At 44.4% G+C, this 15,800-nt stretch overlaps 1 protein-coding gene across 2 annotated transcripts in view; it reads right to left on the bottom strand.

Moving 5' to 3' along the window:
* LOC101913316 (vascular endothelial growth factor receptor kdr-like) overlaps positions 1–15,800 on the bottom strand; it is a 141,987-nt gene that overhangs the window by 101,949 nt on the left and 24,238 nt on the right. For both annotated transcript variants that reach the window (XM_027784217.2, XM_027784218.2), the window contains exon 2: positions 1,947–2,043. In XM_027784217.2, coding sequence (XP_027640018.2) covers positions 1,947–2,043 — 97 coding nt within the window. The remainder of the gene's footprint in view (positions 1–1,946; positions 2,044–15,800) is intronic.

Raw genomic sequence — 15,800 nt, 5'->3', positions numbered from 1 at the left:
GAACCTCAAATGTGTGGAGTTTAAGGAAGAAGGGATGTTCACACAGTTACCACAGTCTTCAGCAGCTATCTGCATGGTCTGCGGTCTTGTGCTGTGCTCCGCTCAGCCCCAATGCTGCCTGGAAGCAGAAAGGACTTCAGAGCTCCCTTTGGGCCAGGACGGTGCTAATCTGTGAGTGTGAGATGCTGTGTCAGAGCAGGCAGGATGACAGACATCAGCAGAGGACCTGAGACAGGGAGTCTTGCACTCCAAGTGCAGAAATCATTCTAGCTTCTATTCCCAGCTCTTGTGTGACCCGAGTCGAGGAGCTGAAGTGCTCTGGGCCTCTGTGCCTCTGTTCCCATGCTAGCACGGCAGCGTGCTAGCATACTTGTACTGTTTCTCAGACCTGTCGTGTGGATTTATTGCTTTACATCCATAAAGCAATTTGGAACTGAAGTGCTAATACTTTCTTCATCTATTTATTAATCTGGTGATATGAGAAAAATAGGATGTTCTTACAGATTAAAAAGGCAGTGGTTGGAGAACTGCTGAAAAGTATTGATTTAATTGGCCTGGAGCATTACACCAAACTCATGTCCACATAATGTGTTTTATGAAGCACTGCGTCTAGTTTTTAAAGGACTCTTTAAACTTTATTGCCATCATGCTTGCTTCTTGCCAAGCTAAAAATACCACTGTAAAGTTGTTCTGACCTCATAAGCCACACGGCTAGCTGGACATATTTGGAAAAAAACCTGCCTTACATTCCAGAAGACATCACAAATTTACACAGTGTGAGTCAATTTGCCTTTCACTCTAACAAAATAGACAGGACAAAAATCAGAAGGGACATATGTGTCAGCATAAACTACCTCTTAGCATCACCTCCTAACTGCTTTGTCTTACTGTTTCCAGTGACTTCTGTTGCAGGAAACCATCCATGCAGTGGTTACAGTCAAGGGGTCTTTGCAAGAAGATGTAAAAATGTGTGTGTGAGAAAGAGAAGCTGTGATAGTCTGTATTACCGTAAGCCTTCTCTCCTACAACACGCTCAGAAGGAATTAAAACCCAACCTCTCACAGTAGTTTAGTGTATAAGTCACACTCAGAACAAGTGACGCCTACGTACGTCTCAGTCTGAGGCCTTTTGTGTGTCCGAGCACGCTAACGTATGTTCTGACACAGCAGAAAGTGCTCTTGACTCTCTGTATTTGCTACTTAGTCATGTGCCAGTCAGCTGTGACCAAATGCTGTATTCCCCCATTTCCAGACCGTCTCCTGTAAACACACGTCATTACCAACATTTTGCTTGTTTCTTGCCTAGCTAGTTTTTACACACTGTGCCAAGAAATGAAGAGCTGCCATAATTTACAATATCAGCAGTCAGTTTTTTTATGAGTCCTGGTTATCTCTGATTTAAAGAATATTATATGTTTAAACAGGTCAGGTCTTTGAATATACACATACTAACTGCTGTTTATTTAACTGTCATCTTAGAGTCTAGCTGGTATTTGAGGTTAGGAAGTTTAAGCTTATATGTAAAGAGCTAATGACATGCCCTGGTGATCTTGTTGGTCTTTTACTTATGGACAGGGAGTGAAAGAGTGATTTTAGCTGCAGAGAAGCTGAATCTGAACCTATTTTCAAATGAGGACTTTCCAGCCATGTCCTTAAGCATGGTACATCCCCCTCCGATAAGCTTTCCCATGGGCTGACTCAGGATTTTGCCTGGGCCCCTTTACAGCATAAAGAATCTGGCCAAGCTGAATGCTGACCTGAGACTTCCCTCCCTGGGCTATTACAGCCCATCCAATTCTCTTCCATGCAGAAATGCATGTGGGGGTAAACAGCACGGCTTCCCAGCTGGCTGTGCAGCAGTCCTTGCTCCATTCTACCCAGAATCTGTACTGTGCCAAAGTAATCAATACAACGAAGGAAATCCAGCATTGCTGGAGCAATCCTTACCTGCATTTTATTTTTAGGGTGTCTCCTGGTAAGATGACAATGTGTTCTTTTGCAATGCTTAGCGTTGGTTTCTCAAACAATTTTTCCTCAGCAAGACCTGACCCAAATAAAGAAGAAATGATCATTAGACAGGCTATTCAGTATGGTTAGAACAGGCACAATACAGCTGAGGCAAGCTTTTTGTTGTGTAAATAGTTCCTAATTTGGGGGCCCACACAGTGCTTGCATTTATACTGATGCAATTCAATTGAGTGTGGAGTTAGTTGCGAGATCCCCTTAGTTTGTTTTTAGTTTCCTTTATTCATCTCTTTCTTTTCTAACATTGAGCACCTGCATTTCTGCTAATAGTCTTTCTCTCCGTTTATGTGGAGCTAGCTTTATTACTGAATTGTTGCAGATTTAGAACAGGTTTGTTTCAAAAGGATTTTACACACATATAAAAGTGGAAGGAGTCAGGTCTTTGGGAAATAATTTGATGTGTGAACTCATACATTACATTTTAATCAACGGAAGAAGAGAAAACAATAATTCTGGGGACAAATCTTTGATTCACAACTGTGAAGCATGTACTATATTAAGAGCAAATCAAAAGCCTGCCATTTTACAAAGCAACGTTCACAAATACTGCATTTGAACTTCATAGCGAGCTGCTTGCTTTGTGGGCGTTGTGGCTGTGTACTGGTGTCACGCTCCAAGGCAAATTTGCCGTGCTATCTGGGACACCATCATCAGTGCTAGTGTAACAAGGTTTGTCAGGTCTCTGGTGACAACGGTCTTTAATGACAGTGGTGATAAAGGTCTCTCTCATCATTATCTCCCAGCCCAGGAAATGTCTTCTGAATGTGAAACTGTCCTCAGTGAGATGCACATCTGAGTGTACCTTCTATGATGATATAATTTTCAGAAAGCGAAACTGAGAAGAAACAGAAGTGAGGTTGGCCGGGCTCGTTTCCTTGTCCAAATTCAAAGCAACATAATCAAGGAAAGGAGAAAACAGACTTAGATAAGTATCTCAATTTCCAAAGCTCTGACATTAAAGCTGTATGTTTTCTTTCCCCTTCTGCTCTTCAAATCCATATCTTCTCCTTTGCCTTGAACTTGATAAACCAGAAATCTTTAGCTGGGCTTATAACAGAGGCATTATTCTCAGCAGAAAAGTGAAGATAACATATCTAGCAAAAAGAGAAATATTAGGGTTTAACTTTTCAACTGGATGAAACAGTGGTTTTCCTGCCTCCCAACTCTCATTTCTTTTTTTGTTGGATATGAGTAAAATGCTCTTAGCCTGGCACTTTCCCTCAGTGCGGAGAGTGAATCACTCCCACTTCAGGGAGTCTGGCTTCATCCATGAGCCATTCAAATCCCCATCAGTACCTCGGCGTAGGCTGGCTAACCAAGCTCATGGCACCACAGAATCCTTCCCAAAGGGGATGCTACCCAGACAGCACGTTGCTGGACTCCCTTGGAAGGCGTACTGACCCTTCCCATGGACCTCTGGCCATTGCTTCAGCACCAGAGATATCCCTGCACACCCCCACCCCCACCCCAGTTTTGCATAACTGATGACACTGTAGCTCTATCTCCAAAGTCCTTTGCAGAATAAAACGTTGGAGTCTGGCCAACCCAAACTCTCTCCAGTGGATCTGTGTGACAGTATTCACCATGGCGCTACCTAAACTCTGCGATTAACGTGTAACGCTGTGGAAGCAAAGTAGCCAGTGGGTTCCGGCCCTGCAGTTCCCCTGTTTCTTTTGAGAAGTATCGTTATTCCTAAACACATTCAGGATAAAACATGCAGGGTGCAGCATCACATTCACCAAAGAATCTACAGAAAAAAGCCCCAAACAGTGCAGGAGGGGACACTATCAGGCAAATATGCCCTTGCCCTTGCCTCTGAGTCCCCTCCAGTTTCTAGAAACAACCAGTTCACCCCGAGCATGGGCTGAGCTTTTGGCGTGTGTTATTTCATGGTGCTGAGGTATTTCAGTCTCTTAAGACCGTGTGCTGAGCTTTGCAAAAACAATCCAAAAAACGGCCAACAGCTTTGAATATGTTTGTCAAGTGTCATTTAACTTGCTGGCTGAGGGCTGTTTGGATCCTGTGTAGCTCTCCCAGGACACAGCTTCTACCGCGGTCTGCTCTGGGCTGTTTGTGCTGTGACTTCAGCCAGGTGCTGCTTTGACTTAGAAAATCCTGGGGTTTGAAATAATCCTTTATTTCTTTCCTCTTGTGCCTTCAGTTGTTCTTAGGGCTTAGGGAGGCTTAGCTGATGTCTCGAGCTGGCCTTTTGAACAGGCTTGAATTTTACCTCTCATGAGCAAGTGTGACACGGTTGGAGGGGTCTGGAGTGCAGTGCCAGGCGTCTGGCAACAGACCTGAGCTGCTGTTGTGACCAGAGATCGATGCAGTCCTTGGGCTTTTATAATATTTGAGACTGGTTTTGCTAAAAGAAAGAAAAGTATTTTTCAATTATTCTGTTTATCCTGAGCTACTTCTTTCCCAAAGTTTATTTTGGCTTTGGGAGCTGAAGAAAAGAATAAGCAAAGTGTAATTTCAGTGCTTTTCTACCCCATGGAGGACAGGAGGAGAAATTCCTCTGCCACATACACATTTGATCGCTGCTGGCAGGTGACAGAGGGTTTATATAAACACAGCGTGTGCCCTTACTAGCACACCAGACCAAAGCTGAGTGGACTCACTCAGGAAAAAAAAAAAAAAAAAAAAGTTTGAGGGCAAACCTGAGAGAATAGTGGGAGGAAAGGTTAGGCTGTGCTACATCAGGACGCCTAAATGCCAAAACTGGCAGGATGATGCCTCACAGAATTTTTAACCTTCCATGGTCCCTTCAAAGCTAGACACTTCATTTTTTGGAGGCAAAGCTGGGGACAGCCCCAGGGCATGTTGGATGGGAAGAAAGCAATCTACTCCACTTTCATATTTGTTTTATGTATTTGAGGAGACTCGTGGCTTTAAGAAGGCGTTAGGATGCTGCAAGCAACCTCCTGCAGAAAGAAGCAGGCACGTAGGCTGCTAGGCTGCGTGCTCAGCAGCGCACACCCTCCTTTTCCACATCCTGCACCCCAGCGTTTGTTTAGTTTCGGATTGTCATTCACAGCAGCCAGCAGTGCCAGGGCAGCCTGGGTTGCAGGTGGATAATGTTTAGCTTGTACAAAGACTGAGTCTTCAGGGACATTGTGTGCAGGCGTCTTACTTGCTGGTAAGCTTTTGATTGCAGGTGTTGTGAAACACAGGCAGGTGCGATTTAGTACTGGGAAGGGCAAAGTTAACCCAGTGTTGGCATCCTATGGAAAACCATAGTTTAAACATGCCATGTAGCTCAGTTACAGTGCTTTTCCTTCTTCTTAGCATGAACGCGAGTGCTCACCATTTTAATGTATTTCTTTTCAGCCTTATGGCTTTAATCAATAAATGTCTCACACTTTTCCAAAAGTTTTTCCCAGTTGCTCTGCACTTTATAGAAAAACTCTCAGACTTGAAGAACTCTCTGGGGTCATACTCTGTGGTACGCCATAAACCCAGGACCCAACCTGCCCAGCGTGGGGTGGGAGACGCATGCTGCTGGACCGAGTCCTGCTGAAGCTAACGTGCTCTGATTGCACAGCTCAAATGACGATGTCCATTCCTAAAATAACATTCTCCTCTTCTCTGCTAAATAATTTTGGTCCTGCCCTAGGGCTACAAGGGTCATAAAATTAAAAACAAGTACTCGCGCCAGCCATGTCATTACCATAGCAAAGCTGTGCGGAGAACAAACTGCCAGGCAGTCTCTGTCTGCAGACTGATGTCCAAAGGCCCAGGAAGCAGCATCTGTACCACAGCTGTCCCTGCCCTTTTCCTGGGGAAGCCAACACTGCTGCCTGGCTTGGGTGAGCAGCCTGGTGCAGCATTCTGCCTTAGGTCCTCTGGCATGGTTTGGGATAAGATGTTAGGTCGGTAATACTGCAGAATTAGCAGAGAACCTGTCGCCTCCTTCAGGGCTACAAACAGGTCTTAGCACAACATCTGCTTTGTAAACCAAGGGAGAAAGACAGGCTGCTCCTAGGAAGTGACGTGTTACATCTGATGTTAGGTTCCTGTGCTTAATCACTTGTTGCCAATGCAAGTTGAGCAAAGCAAGACTGAAGAGCATAGCGTCACCAGGCTGAAGAGAGCCCCTAGAAAGAGCCCCAAGTCAGGACAGACCTTCTGTCCAGGGCCTTACTGTACCATTTATAATTCTGAGACTTTATTCTTACTTCAGTTTAGACTTTACCATTCTGCTCTTGACAGTGAAAACCCCAAACGTAGCACAACCGCACAAATCCTTGGGAGTGCAATGTGAAAGGTTGACTGATACATTATCCAGGGATGAAAAGTATATTGAAAACTGTTTTCCCTGGATAATCTGATTTTGCAGCACAGCCAACATTATATACGGGAGGATCTCCAGGCAGAGGGTAATGTGTGACATCCCTCAACTATCTGTCAGATGATTTCTAACTCTATCTCACTTGGCTGAGAGAGATCCCTCCCACGCTAAGCAAATGCCTGATTGTTCATGCTGGGACCATCAGTGAGCATGGATAAAAACTATTTTTAATCTCTGCCTGTTACTGTAACAGCTTTCCTTCAAGCATCTTCTAGGCACTGTAACTACCCGGTAGCTAGCCCCAAAGCAGCACTCACAAATGCTTGTGAGATTGAACGTATCTAGGTATCGTACATAGTGACAGCTAACGTCAATATGATATCTGATTAAGACATCCACGTATCCCTTTTGGGCACTGCAGCACACAGACGAGGGGAAAGCTGAAAGAACAGTATCGAAGAGCACCTAACCTCTGCATCAGATGACAAAAGAAATAATTGCTAGGCAAACTGGAGTCTACTGTGGTGACAGCTAAATGAAGCAGGTTAGACTAAGGCCCAGATTCCACAATGACTCGGGCACACAAATAGCTTTTTGCACATGGTTGAACTCCAGGGACTATTCATGTGTGTAAAGTCACTCTTGTGCGTAGATCTGGGCCCTAGGACACATCAGGTCCCATTAGAAAGGACTGGAAGTCGGAGTTCTAAAGCTGATTTTAGTGGGGGAAGGGGAGAAGCATATACACAGCATTTCAAAACTGTTGTGTTCATTGCTGGCAATAGATTGGAGACACTTTTGTGAGCCATGCTTACTTTAAAGCATTTCTGAGTCCGAGCCTGGCTTGGGAGCATAATCTGTGCTCTGAAACCACTGTGGAATCAATGGGGGCTGTACGAACAGTGCGCGTGGCCCTGGTCACCAGTAATCTCCAGTAACATGGATCATGCAGATGAGGAGCTGTTACCTATGCTGCCTGCCACAGAAAACTGGTGAGCTCAGTGAGCTCAGTCTCCCAATGACTTTGTGTCCGCAGCAGTAAATGGCATGAAGGACAGACACCGCGCTGTCCTCTGAGGTGCCAGGCTGCCTCATCACAAACACAGTGTGAGCACATCTGAAAAATGAACAGGTACCTGTTTCAAAGGGTATTTTCATTACTATATCCCCAAGGAAATCCTATTTTCACTGGAATTAGAAAGTTCAAGGATTCATTGAAAAGCTGTGTGTGTTTAAACCAATGGCTTGTAGTCATTTTAGGATTTATTTTAAGGTTACCCCCTATGAAAAGAGAAGACATGACAGTACTACCAGCATTATTGTATCACACGCCTTGCAATATTTGGTGCGTTTATTAAATTTTCAGCTCCTGGAATCAGCTCTCACTTGTTAGAATTGAGTAATTTTCTATTATTTTAAAGGCTTAAAAATACAGTTGCAAATAACTAAAAAACCTCCCCTCCCCTTCTTTTCATTGTGAATTTGGACATACAATTTTTGATTCTACTAGACTCATGCATTGACATTAATAAACTGTCTTATATTCTCTATTAAAAATTTTAAATTTTCTAGATGAAATATTAATCCTAGCATTGTCTTTACCAGCAAAGAAGAAGGGATGCTATTATGGTGAATATCTTGACTGTAAGTCAGGAACAAACCTCTCAGTTTTCTTCTTTTCTGCCAGCTAGTGAGCTCTGTCTCAAGCCACCTGATGGGTACCCAGTCAGCATAGAGGTCAAAGGCCCCCGTGATGGGCTGCAGCTGGGGAATGTGTAGGTCAGAAAGGGCTGTTTGAGAGTAACTTACCCTCTAGACCTAATGTGGTTTGATTGCCTCTCTCCCATTTCATTTCTCTCCTGATTTGCTCGGGGAGTTGGTTTTGATCAGGTTATTTGCTCTCTTAAGCCTCAATACTCCATGTGTGTATCAAGGATAATAATTTAACTTGTCTGTAAAGATATAAAACCTTCATCTTTTCCTACACACCTCTACAGCACTTAATGTAGGGGGGCTGTGACTTCCTCATCAGGCTGAACCCCTGTAGGTTACTGCTTTATTCCCTGCTGAACTGCTTTTCCTAGAGGAGGACATGAAGTTTACACCCTGTCTCAGTCCTAGTCTCACACGAGGCAGCAATGTCACTTTCACAAATGCTCCATGTGCTGGAGGCTGGTGGCCAAGCTATTCTCTGTGTGCTCAGACTGGGTATCTAAGTTACATGAAACTTCCAAGGTAATTGCAAGATCAAGAATTATTTCCCCAAAACAGCGGGCAAACTAAAATAAGACAGTTCCACCACCTTTGCTGAGGAATCCAAAACATAGACATGTGGCAGCTCTCACAACTGGAGGGTGAAAGACAAAGAGAACAGATGATTAAGATACCCAAGATCTCCCTGAAAAGCCTGTCTCTGGGAAGTGCAGAGGAAATGGGCTGCGGATCCACCAGGAAAGCACAGCTCATGATCTGTATGCAGCTTGCTTCTCCAAGCACTGCCCTGGGACCAGGACCTCAATGGCACTTGGCCATTGACCAACCCACCGTCTTCTCCTGCCAGCTGGGAAGCCCACCCGTGGGACTGCTGGATGCTGTGAGTGCTCCCCGCCTCACCCAGCCTCAGCGACAGGGGCATGAGTAGAGCGCAGGGTTCACCTGGAAACTGGTCTCAGCATGCTAAAGGGTGCTCCTCTGCTGGCTCTTGCAAACCCAACACATCATCTAGGTGAGAAAAGCAAAGAGTGAAGAGCCCACATGCAGTGGGCCCCAGGGTGCCTTGAATACCGATCACTATCTTTTGCCAAAATTGTCTCCCTTGCCTACGCTGCTGCTATTCAAGCAGAATGATTTTCATGGAAAATGGTTCAGTAACTTTTAAAGATTTTTGAATTTTTTTGTTTGAGGGGAGTGGTTACAAGAAGCTTCCATTCCTGTTGTTTTCCACCTAGAAATAACCAGGAATCCTCCAGAGTGGTCCTGCAACAGAAATGCTGTGTGTGGGCACAGAACTAGCAACCTGCAGGCCAGAGCCAGAGCTTCCATTCCTACAGAAGCTGAAGAGGTTCATCCAAACTTAAATTAATAATCGCAAACTCATTGGGAGAGATGGCTAAGATTCTTTCAGGATATTTGAATGCTAGTGTTAACTCGAGAGCATCTGCTGGCAAAGCAACAGGCTTCGTTCGTGTTTTCCTTAATTTTCCAAGCCAGAGAAGCCAGTATTTGTTTAGCTGACTCACGAGCAAGGGGAGTAGTTCACACCCATTCTCCTTCTCTGCCTGCTGCAAATAGAAGTTTGATGTAGTTCAGCCAGAGACAGTAGTTCGGGAGTAAATGATCCTAGTGACAACAACAAAAAACTCAATCATTAGTCTCAAGCTGAGGAGACATCAACAACAGCACAGTAAAAACAACTGCTAAGTAGAGCAAGTGTTTAAAGATAAGATAAGACATTGGCCTGGCCTTTGGGATTTGTTCCTCCCAGGCTTTTCCTCACCCACAGATGCATCAGCATTTCCTGGTGAAGCGGCACAGGGTCACTCTGGTTTCCTCCTGTAATCAGCAAAAACTCTTCAGCAAGGCCACCTTCTTGCTTTGTGTGCTGATGCTTCAAAACCCCTGTGTCAATTCACAGGAACTTTTCCCTGTTTTTCTGTAATCAAAACATAACCTTTGGAGTTCCACTACACCTGCTCAAAGGCAACTCCCTGAACGTGCAATGCCATGTGCTTTCTTGGAGGCCCATGATATGGATCACTGTATCAGCTGCAGATTTATGGGAAGAGGTCACAGAAAGCAGCTCTAGGTCAAAATTGTTTGGTCTCTGGCGGCAGCAGCTCATTAATCAGAGCCATTGTTTCCCCTCTGACACTGCAGAGTGTGGAGTCCTAAAGAATGACAGAGATATCACCACCCTGTGCTTATGTTGAGTTATGTAGTGAGGGGACATGTCCTTTCTTTGTAACTGGGTGACAAGTTGAGAACTTAGATCTACAGCCATAAAATAAACATGAAATCTGGGAAAAGAGGTGGCAACATCTGCAATCATCTGCCATGCACTCAAGCACAGTTTGAAGTATTTAGGAAACGCAGTAATCTCATGTCAATGGAAAAAAGGCTGGGAATGTTGTCATTTCTTGATCCAAACTATGGCAATTCCTCTGGGAAAGAGAAGACCTGGCGTATCTCCATGATTAGCAAATATGCAGACCCAGTGGGAACGAGACACACACAAAAAAGAGAACACACTATGTGCTAAAGACTTGTGGGGGGGGGGAAGGGAATAAAAAAAAATGTGAGGTATGAAACTGTCTTTGCCTCTCCTCCAATGTGGCCTCCTGAGAAAAGCTTTAGGGCTGCAGATGCAAGTGTTTCCAATGATTCCCAGACAGGATTACTTCATAGGCGCTCCAGACATAGCTTTCATTCTTCCTTGACTTGACCATCCTGAGGAGAGGGCACATTCTTCAGAAAAGGCTGCGAGTGAGAAGAGGAAGAAGGGCACACAGTGGTCTCCAGATGAACCACCACGGGGAGCAGCCCCTGCAAGAGCCTGACATTCCCCTCTGGGGGTGGCTCTGGCCCCGGGGTTCACTGTCTGTTCTCACTGCAGCCCACCACAGCACACCGCCTGCCTGCCCTTCACCCCTCCCGGAGGACTCAACTGCCACTCAGTCTTCAGATATAATATTGCTTTTATCTGGAAGTGAGTCTTGCCAAGATTTCTGCCCTTTCTGCAGAGCACCGGGTGGGAAAATGGGAAGGCAGGAGGCCAGCTGGGTCTGCCTCTGCTGGGTCCTTTCCAGGCTCCCCTGTGTCCCTGCGTCAACTCAGAATTGTCACCACAGGTGAACTCCTGGGAGCGTATTTCTGTCTTGACGGACAGATAGCTGGGTATTTTTATTGCATGTCAGCCCAGCAGTTCCTCATAGCTACAGACAGTAAACCATGGATCGAGTCATGATTCCAGCTTGTCAAACCCCTACGTTCAGTTCCCTTTAATCTAACCAGAATTGCTCTATGCAGGGTCATTTGTATGCGGTGAGTAGTTACTTAGAAAGTTTCGGATGCTAAGGAAGGAATGTTTTAAAACTCTTAAAACTAAATTACTTTATTATTTTAAGTAGCTATCAGCAGATTCTCTCATTTATCGAAGGTGACATATAAGGCTGAAAAGTCAACAGCAGTAATTCAGACTTCATGTGTGTCACAGCGCAGCACTAAACACCGTGTTCGCTCACACATCAATGGGATTGAATTTGGCACCTCTATACTTCTTTCAAACTTACATGTTCTGTACAGCTGCAAATAATGAAAGCGATTGTTGTGCAAACTCTATTCCAAGAACTATTCCCCAACCTGCTCATGTGCACAGAAAGAATCAGTCACTATTGAAATCCATCTTGATATGAGCCAGGACCTCTCATGAAAAAAACAAGTAGTAAATCTCTATTGATGCAAGAGTGATTTCTCTCTTGTTCCTACCCAGTTCTAACATTTATACTGGACTTTTAACCTGGGATAAAGGGGCTGCCTGTACTCAGGATGAGAGTAAAGCTGCTTCAGTCTGGATATTTCGTTAAGGAGAATGGACTTTTTTTTAAAGTTAGAGCAGTAGTAGAGACGTTTTCAACAGGTCTTCTCTTCCATACAGTTTTATACTTTTCTTATCTTTTCCTGTTGAAGTGACAAGAGCCATAAGATCAAAAAAACCCCCATCATTTTCTTTTCTGTGTGGATATGATACGGTGATTTTTTAACTTGGTAATCACACCACAATTGCACACTTCTTGGCAGGCTGGAAATACATAGAGTGTGTCCTACACCACCCTGGCACTTCTTGTAGAGGGAACATGGTGCACCGAGGCGATGTTAAAGTGGCACGCAGGTCAGTCTGGTCACAAGGCAGGAGACAGGGAGAATGCAGTGAGGTTTATTTTTCTGTAGGCGAGAAGTTGCCCTTAGTTCAGTGGTTAGAAAGCAATGCATAGCCCGTACATACATCAGCCTATACTTCGTCCCAGCTGCCAGTAGAGGTCAGACTTAAAGCTGGCAACACAAAATATTAAGGCGAGATTTCCCTCAGGTTTCCATAAAAGTTCGTATCAGGAATGACCGTCAGTGGTAAAATGAAATTTTTGCCAGAATTCGATAAAATAATGCTAGTTTCACACGTGTTGAAAATCTGTTCTGGTTATCTGGTTGTACAGGCACCCAGACTGTACTGCTAGAACCACAAATCTCATCATCTTTAAAGTATAATTATGAAAAAATTTTCAATAATAATTTAAAGCAGACAGACTTGTTTCTGAGCAACAGCTTTGGTACCATGAGGGCTTGGAAAATAACACTCGCATGAATTAAAAGCAAGCAGATGAAAATGAAAGTTCCTCAAGTTAAAGAGGTTGGGAAATTAAGTTTCACTTGGCCATACCACACAAATTAAAGCACTGACCAGTATTAACCCAAAATACAATTCCACTTGCCATATATACATAAATTTACATAGCTGTTGAGGGATGATAACTTTGAAATTCACCTAGCCTGGCTATTTAAGTTCTTAGCCAGAACATGCATTAGCAGAGAAGTTTTGCACGTAACATAAGGTAACATTAACAAGTGACACAGTATTTCAAACTACTAAGTCAATTAAATTACTCTTCTGTATGTCAGACTACTCCTTTGACTCTAAAATATGATGAGAATTCATCCTAAGTAAAAGACATTGGAAAAAAGTAAGATGGATACCCTTGAGACACAGACATTAAAATGACCGGTGAAGAAGAGAAGTTATGAAATCCCTGAAACTCTGGTTTGGCAAAAAGCATGTTTCTTTGAAAGCGTCATACGGTCTCTGCCAGCATTCAGCCTCTGCCTGTGTGTATCAAATGAGAGGAAGATGCTCACTCACATCCCTCCTCTACCATCCGCAGACTAAATTGGTGACTCCCCAGTCTCTCTTCTTGCTTCATTAGCCACTTGTCCGTGAGGCTGTTGGGAAAACCCCCAAACTAGCTGTATGATGTCCTTAAGCACTGAACAGTACAGAATGACCTTTATAAGATCTTATAAAAGATGTTTTAAGCCCAACTGGTGGGAATTATCAGCATATGCCATGTGGATCCGCTCTGAGTCCTGTCTTTCCTCCCGGAAATCTTTGTTCACGGAAATGATTTGTTTGCAGTGATTTGAGTCGGTAGAGCTGGAGGAGGCTTAAGAGGGAAACTAACGCAGCCCTTCATTTGTTTTGGTTTGGTGAAAACTGTCTAGATGAGACCAACATGTTCCTAAACACACTGGCGTGGGCCTTCAGTGCATCCAGAGCTCAGGAAGGAAGGAAGCCTCTCCAGTGGCTCGCAAGCCAAAGAACAAGGCAGCTTGTCCCTACATCGAAGCTGGTGTCTCAGCTCCACTTAAGACAAAAATACTTCAACGCCACAGAGCTGTTTGTGTTTAAGAAAGCATGAGTTTACTTGCATGTTGCTGCTCATTATTTTAGAGTATCGTTTTTTCTGTGTTCTTTGATACTCAGCCAACAATCAGTAGCCCAGATCTCAGGAAGGGAACAGTTAAGATACTAAATATATGCAACCAGGTCTTGGTTTTGTAGCTCGGCTCTGACATCTCAGGTGTCAAGGATGCTTGCATAGACAGTTTTGCCTCACTGTCATATGAGTGGTCTGCCAGTTTTCCATATCTCAAGTGGAATGTCAGTGTGGTTTAAAACTACATCCCTTTTGCTGCTAATCTGGTTATTTGCCACACTGTTTAACCTGAAGACCAGAGCCCTTTTGATAGATTTGATTCTACTTTCTTGCATAGCACACTGTAACGGGGCCTTTAGATGCACCATAATTAATTTTTGTAAATTGGAGTGCTTGACAGGAGAGGTTGGAATCATGGGAGATCTGATACCAAGGGCAGCTTTTTCTGTTGTAACTGGTAGGAGTCTAGGGAGAGAAAAGAAAATCTTCCCAAGGTTGAGTTATATCAGCCTGTGTAATTCATCTCCCAAAGGAAGCAATGATGCCAGCCCTATCTTTAGGGATATTTAAAATTAGACGAGATGAAGCGCTAGGAGATGTCCTTCAGAAAACATTTGCCGGTGACCTACATGAAATAATCTCTAAGAGCTTCAGCTACCACATTCAGGCAGAATTAGGGTCGTGATGCTGCACTGAAGTGGCCTACCAGGGCCTGACCTGGGTACTGGTCTCTTCCCTTTCCAAACTTCTTTGGCGCTACCTCCTCACTGCTGAGATTCAAAGGCAGAGTGGGAATTCTCGCTTTGGAATCAAAAGCGTCCACGAACCAGACCTCAGAAGAGGACCATGGCTGTTTTCCAAGAAATGCAAGGGCTGACAGAGGAATTTGGATGAGGTTCTACTGAATGGTAAGAGGGCAGCTTGCAAAACAACCTCTGCGTGCTTCATAGCTAAATCCTAGTACAGCCATCAAGCACAATGACTGGCTGCGGACCACCAAATCCATATGGATCAGCTGCTCAGGGAGACTGCCTCTTTTCTCAGGCCACATGCCCCAAGGTTTCCTATTCGGAGCCTCGCGGGTGTGAATCCGGCAGTCAGCCCTGCTCCCTAGGGCTGCTGGTGTGTCGTACAGGCACCATCATACAAACTCTACTGGAAACTGGGCAATACACACTCTCAGGCCTTTTGAGGTAGTAAATTCTTCCTCCCCATCTCATTCCTCATCCCCAGCCCTCTTTTCTAGGAAAAATATCAGCTTGCATGGAAACACTTCTTTGTAAAGAACATCTGTGTCCTCCTGTGTGATGAATCACTGACCTGCAGAAGGAGCAGGCCAAGGGAAGGCCACGAGAGGGATGGAGATGAAGTCAGAACAGGGAAGGTGGATGGTCGGAGTGAAGCGGAACAAAAGCCCACCCCAGTTAGCATTGTTTTATCATTTTTCCTTGAGCTGTAAATCTAGAAGCAAATGAGCCAAAGCCTCCCAAGATCAACTCAATTGATGTGCCGCACTAAACAGAGATGGATTTGATCAAATTGCAGGAATTGTGTGTGTCAGAAATGTGTAGAGGCTTAGTGTCAGTAAAATCTGATGGGTGGGTAATTACTTTGCTTTCCCAGTTTCTTAACTTTACCCATTAAGAAGAAATGGGCTGAAACCAGCTTTGGACTTGACGCTGGAATCTGTTTTCGATCAGATTTGTGTTCCACTTCTGTCGGCTTTGTCTGTGTGCCTGTCTCAAGAGGTTTTTGCTTTTTTTTTGGTTTGTTTTGAAGGGTGGGAGGTTGCTATTTTGGGAGACAAGATAAAAGCTGTTTGCTGGAGATGGGGAGAGAGAACCTAATGATCTCCTTACAAACCAATCCCAGTTTCAGTTGCATTTCCGCAGCCCCGGGCGATGTTATGTTGTCTCTTGCCTGCAACCTCCCTGGGTAGTTTGGCCTAACTAGGTCTGGAAGCTGGTTTCCTCACTGGTTTGCATTAAGCTGGAAAGTACC

The sequence above is a fragment of the Falco peregrinus genome, chromosome 13, assembly GCF_023634155.1.
Source record: "Falco peregrinus isolate bFalPer1 chromosome 13, bFalPer1.pri, whole genome shotgun sequence".
Classification (NCBI taxonomy): Eukaryota; Metazoa; Chordata; class Aves; order Falconiformes; family Falconidae; genus Falco; species Falco peregrinus.
Note: the sequence above shows the minus strand (reverse complement) of the source record. Positions and strands in the feature narration are given on the sequence as shown.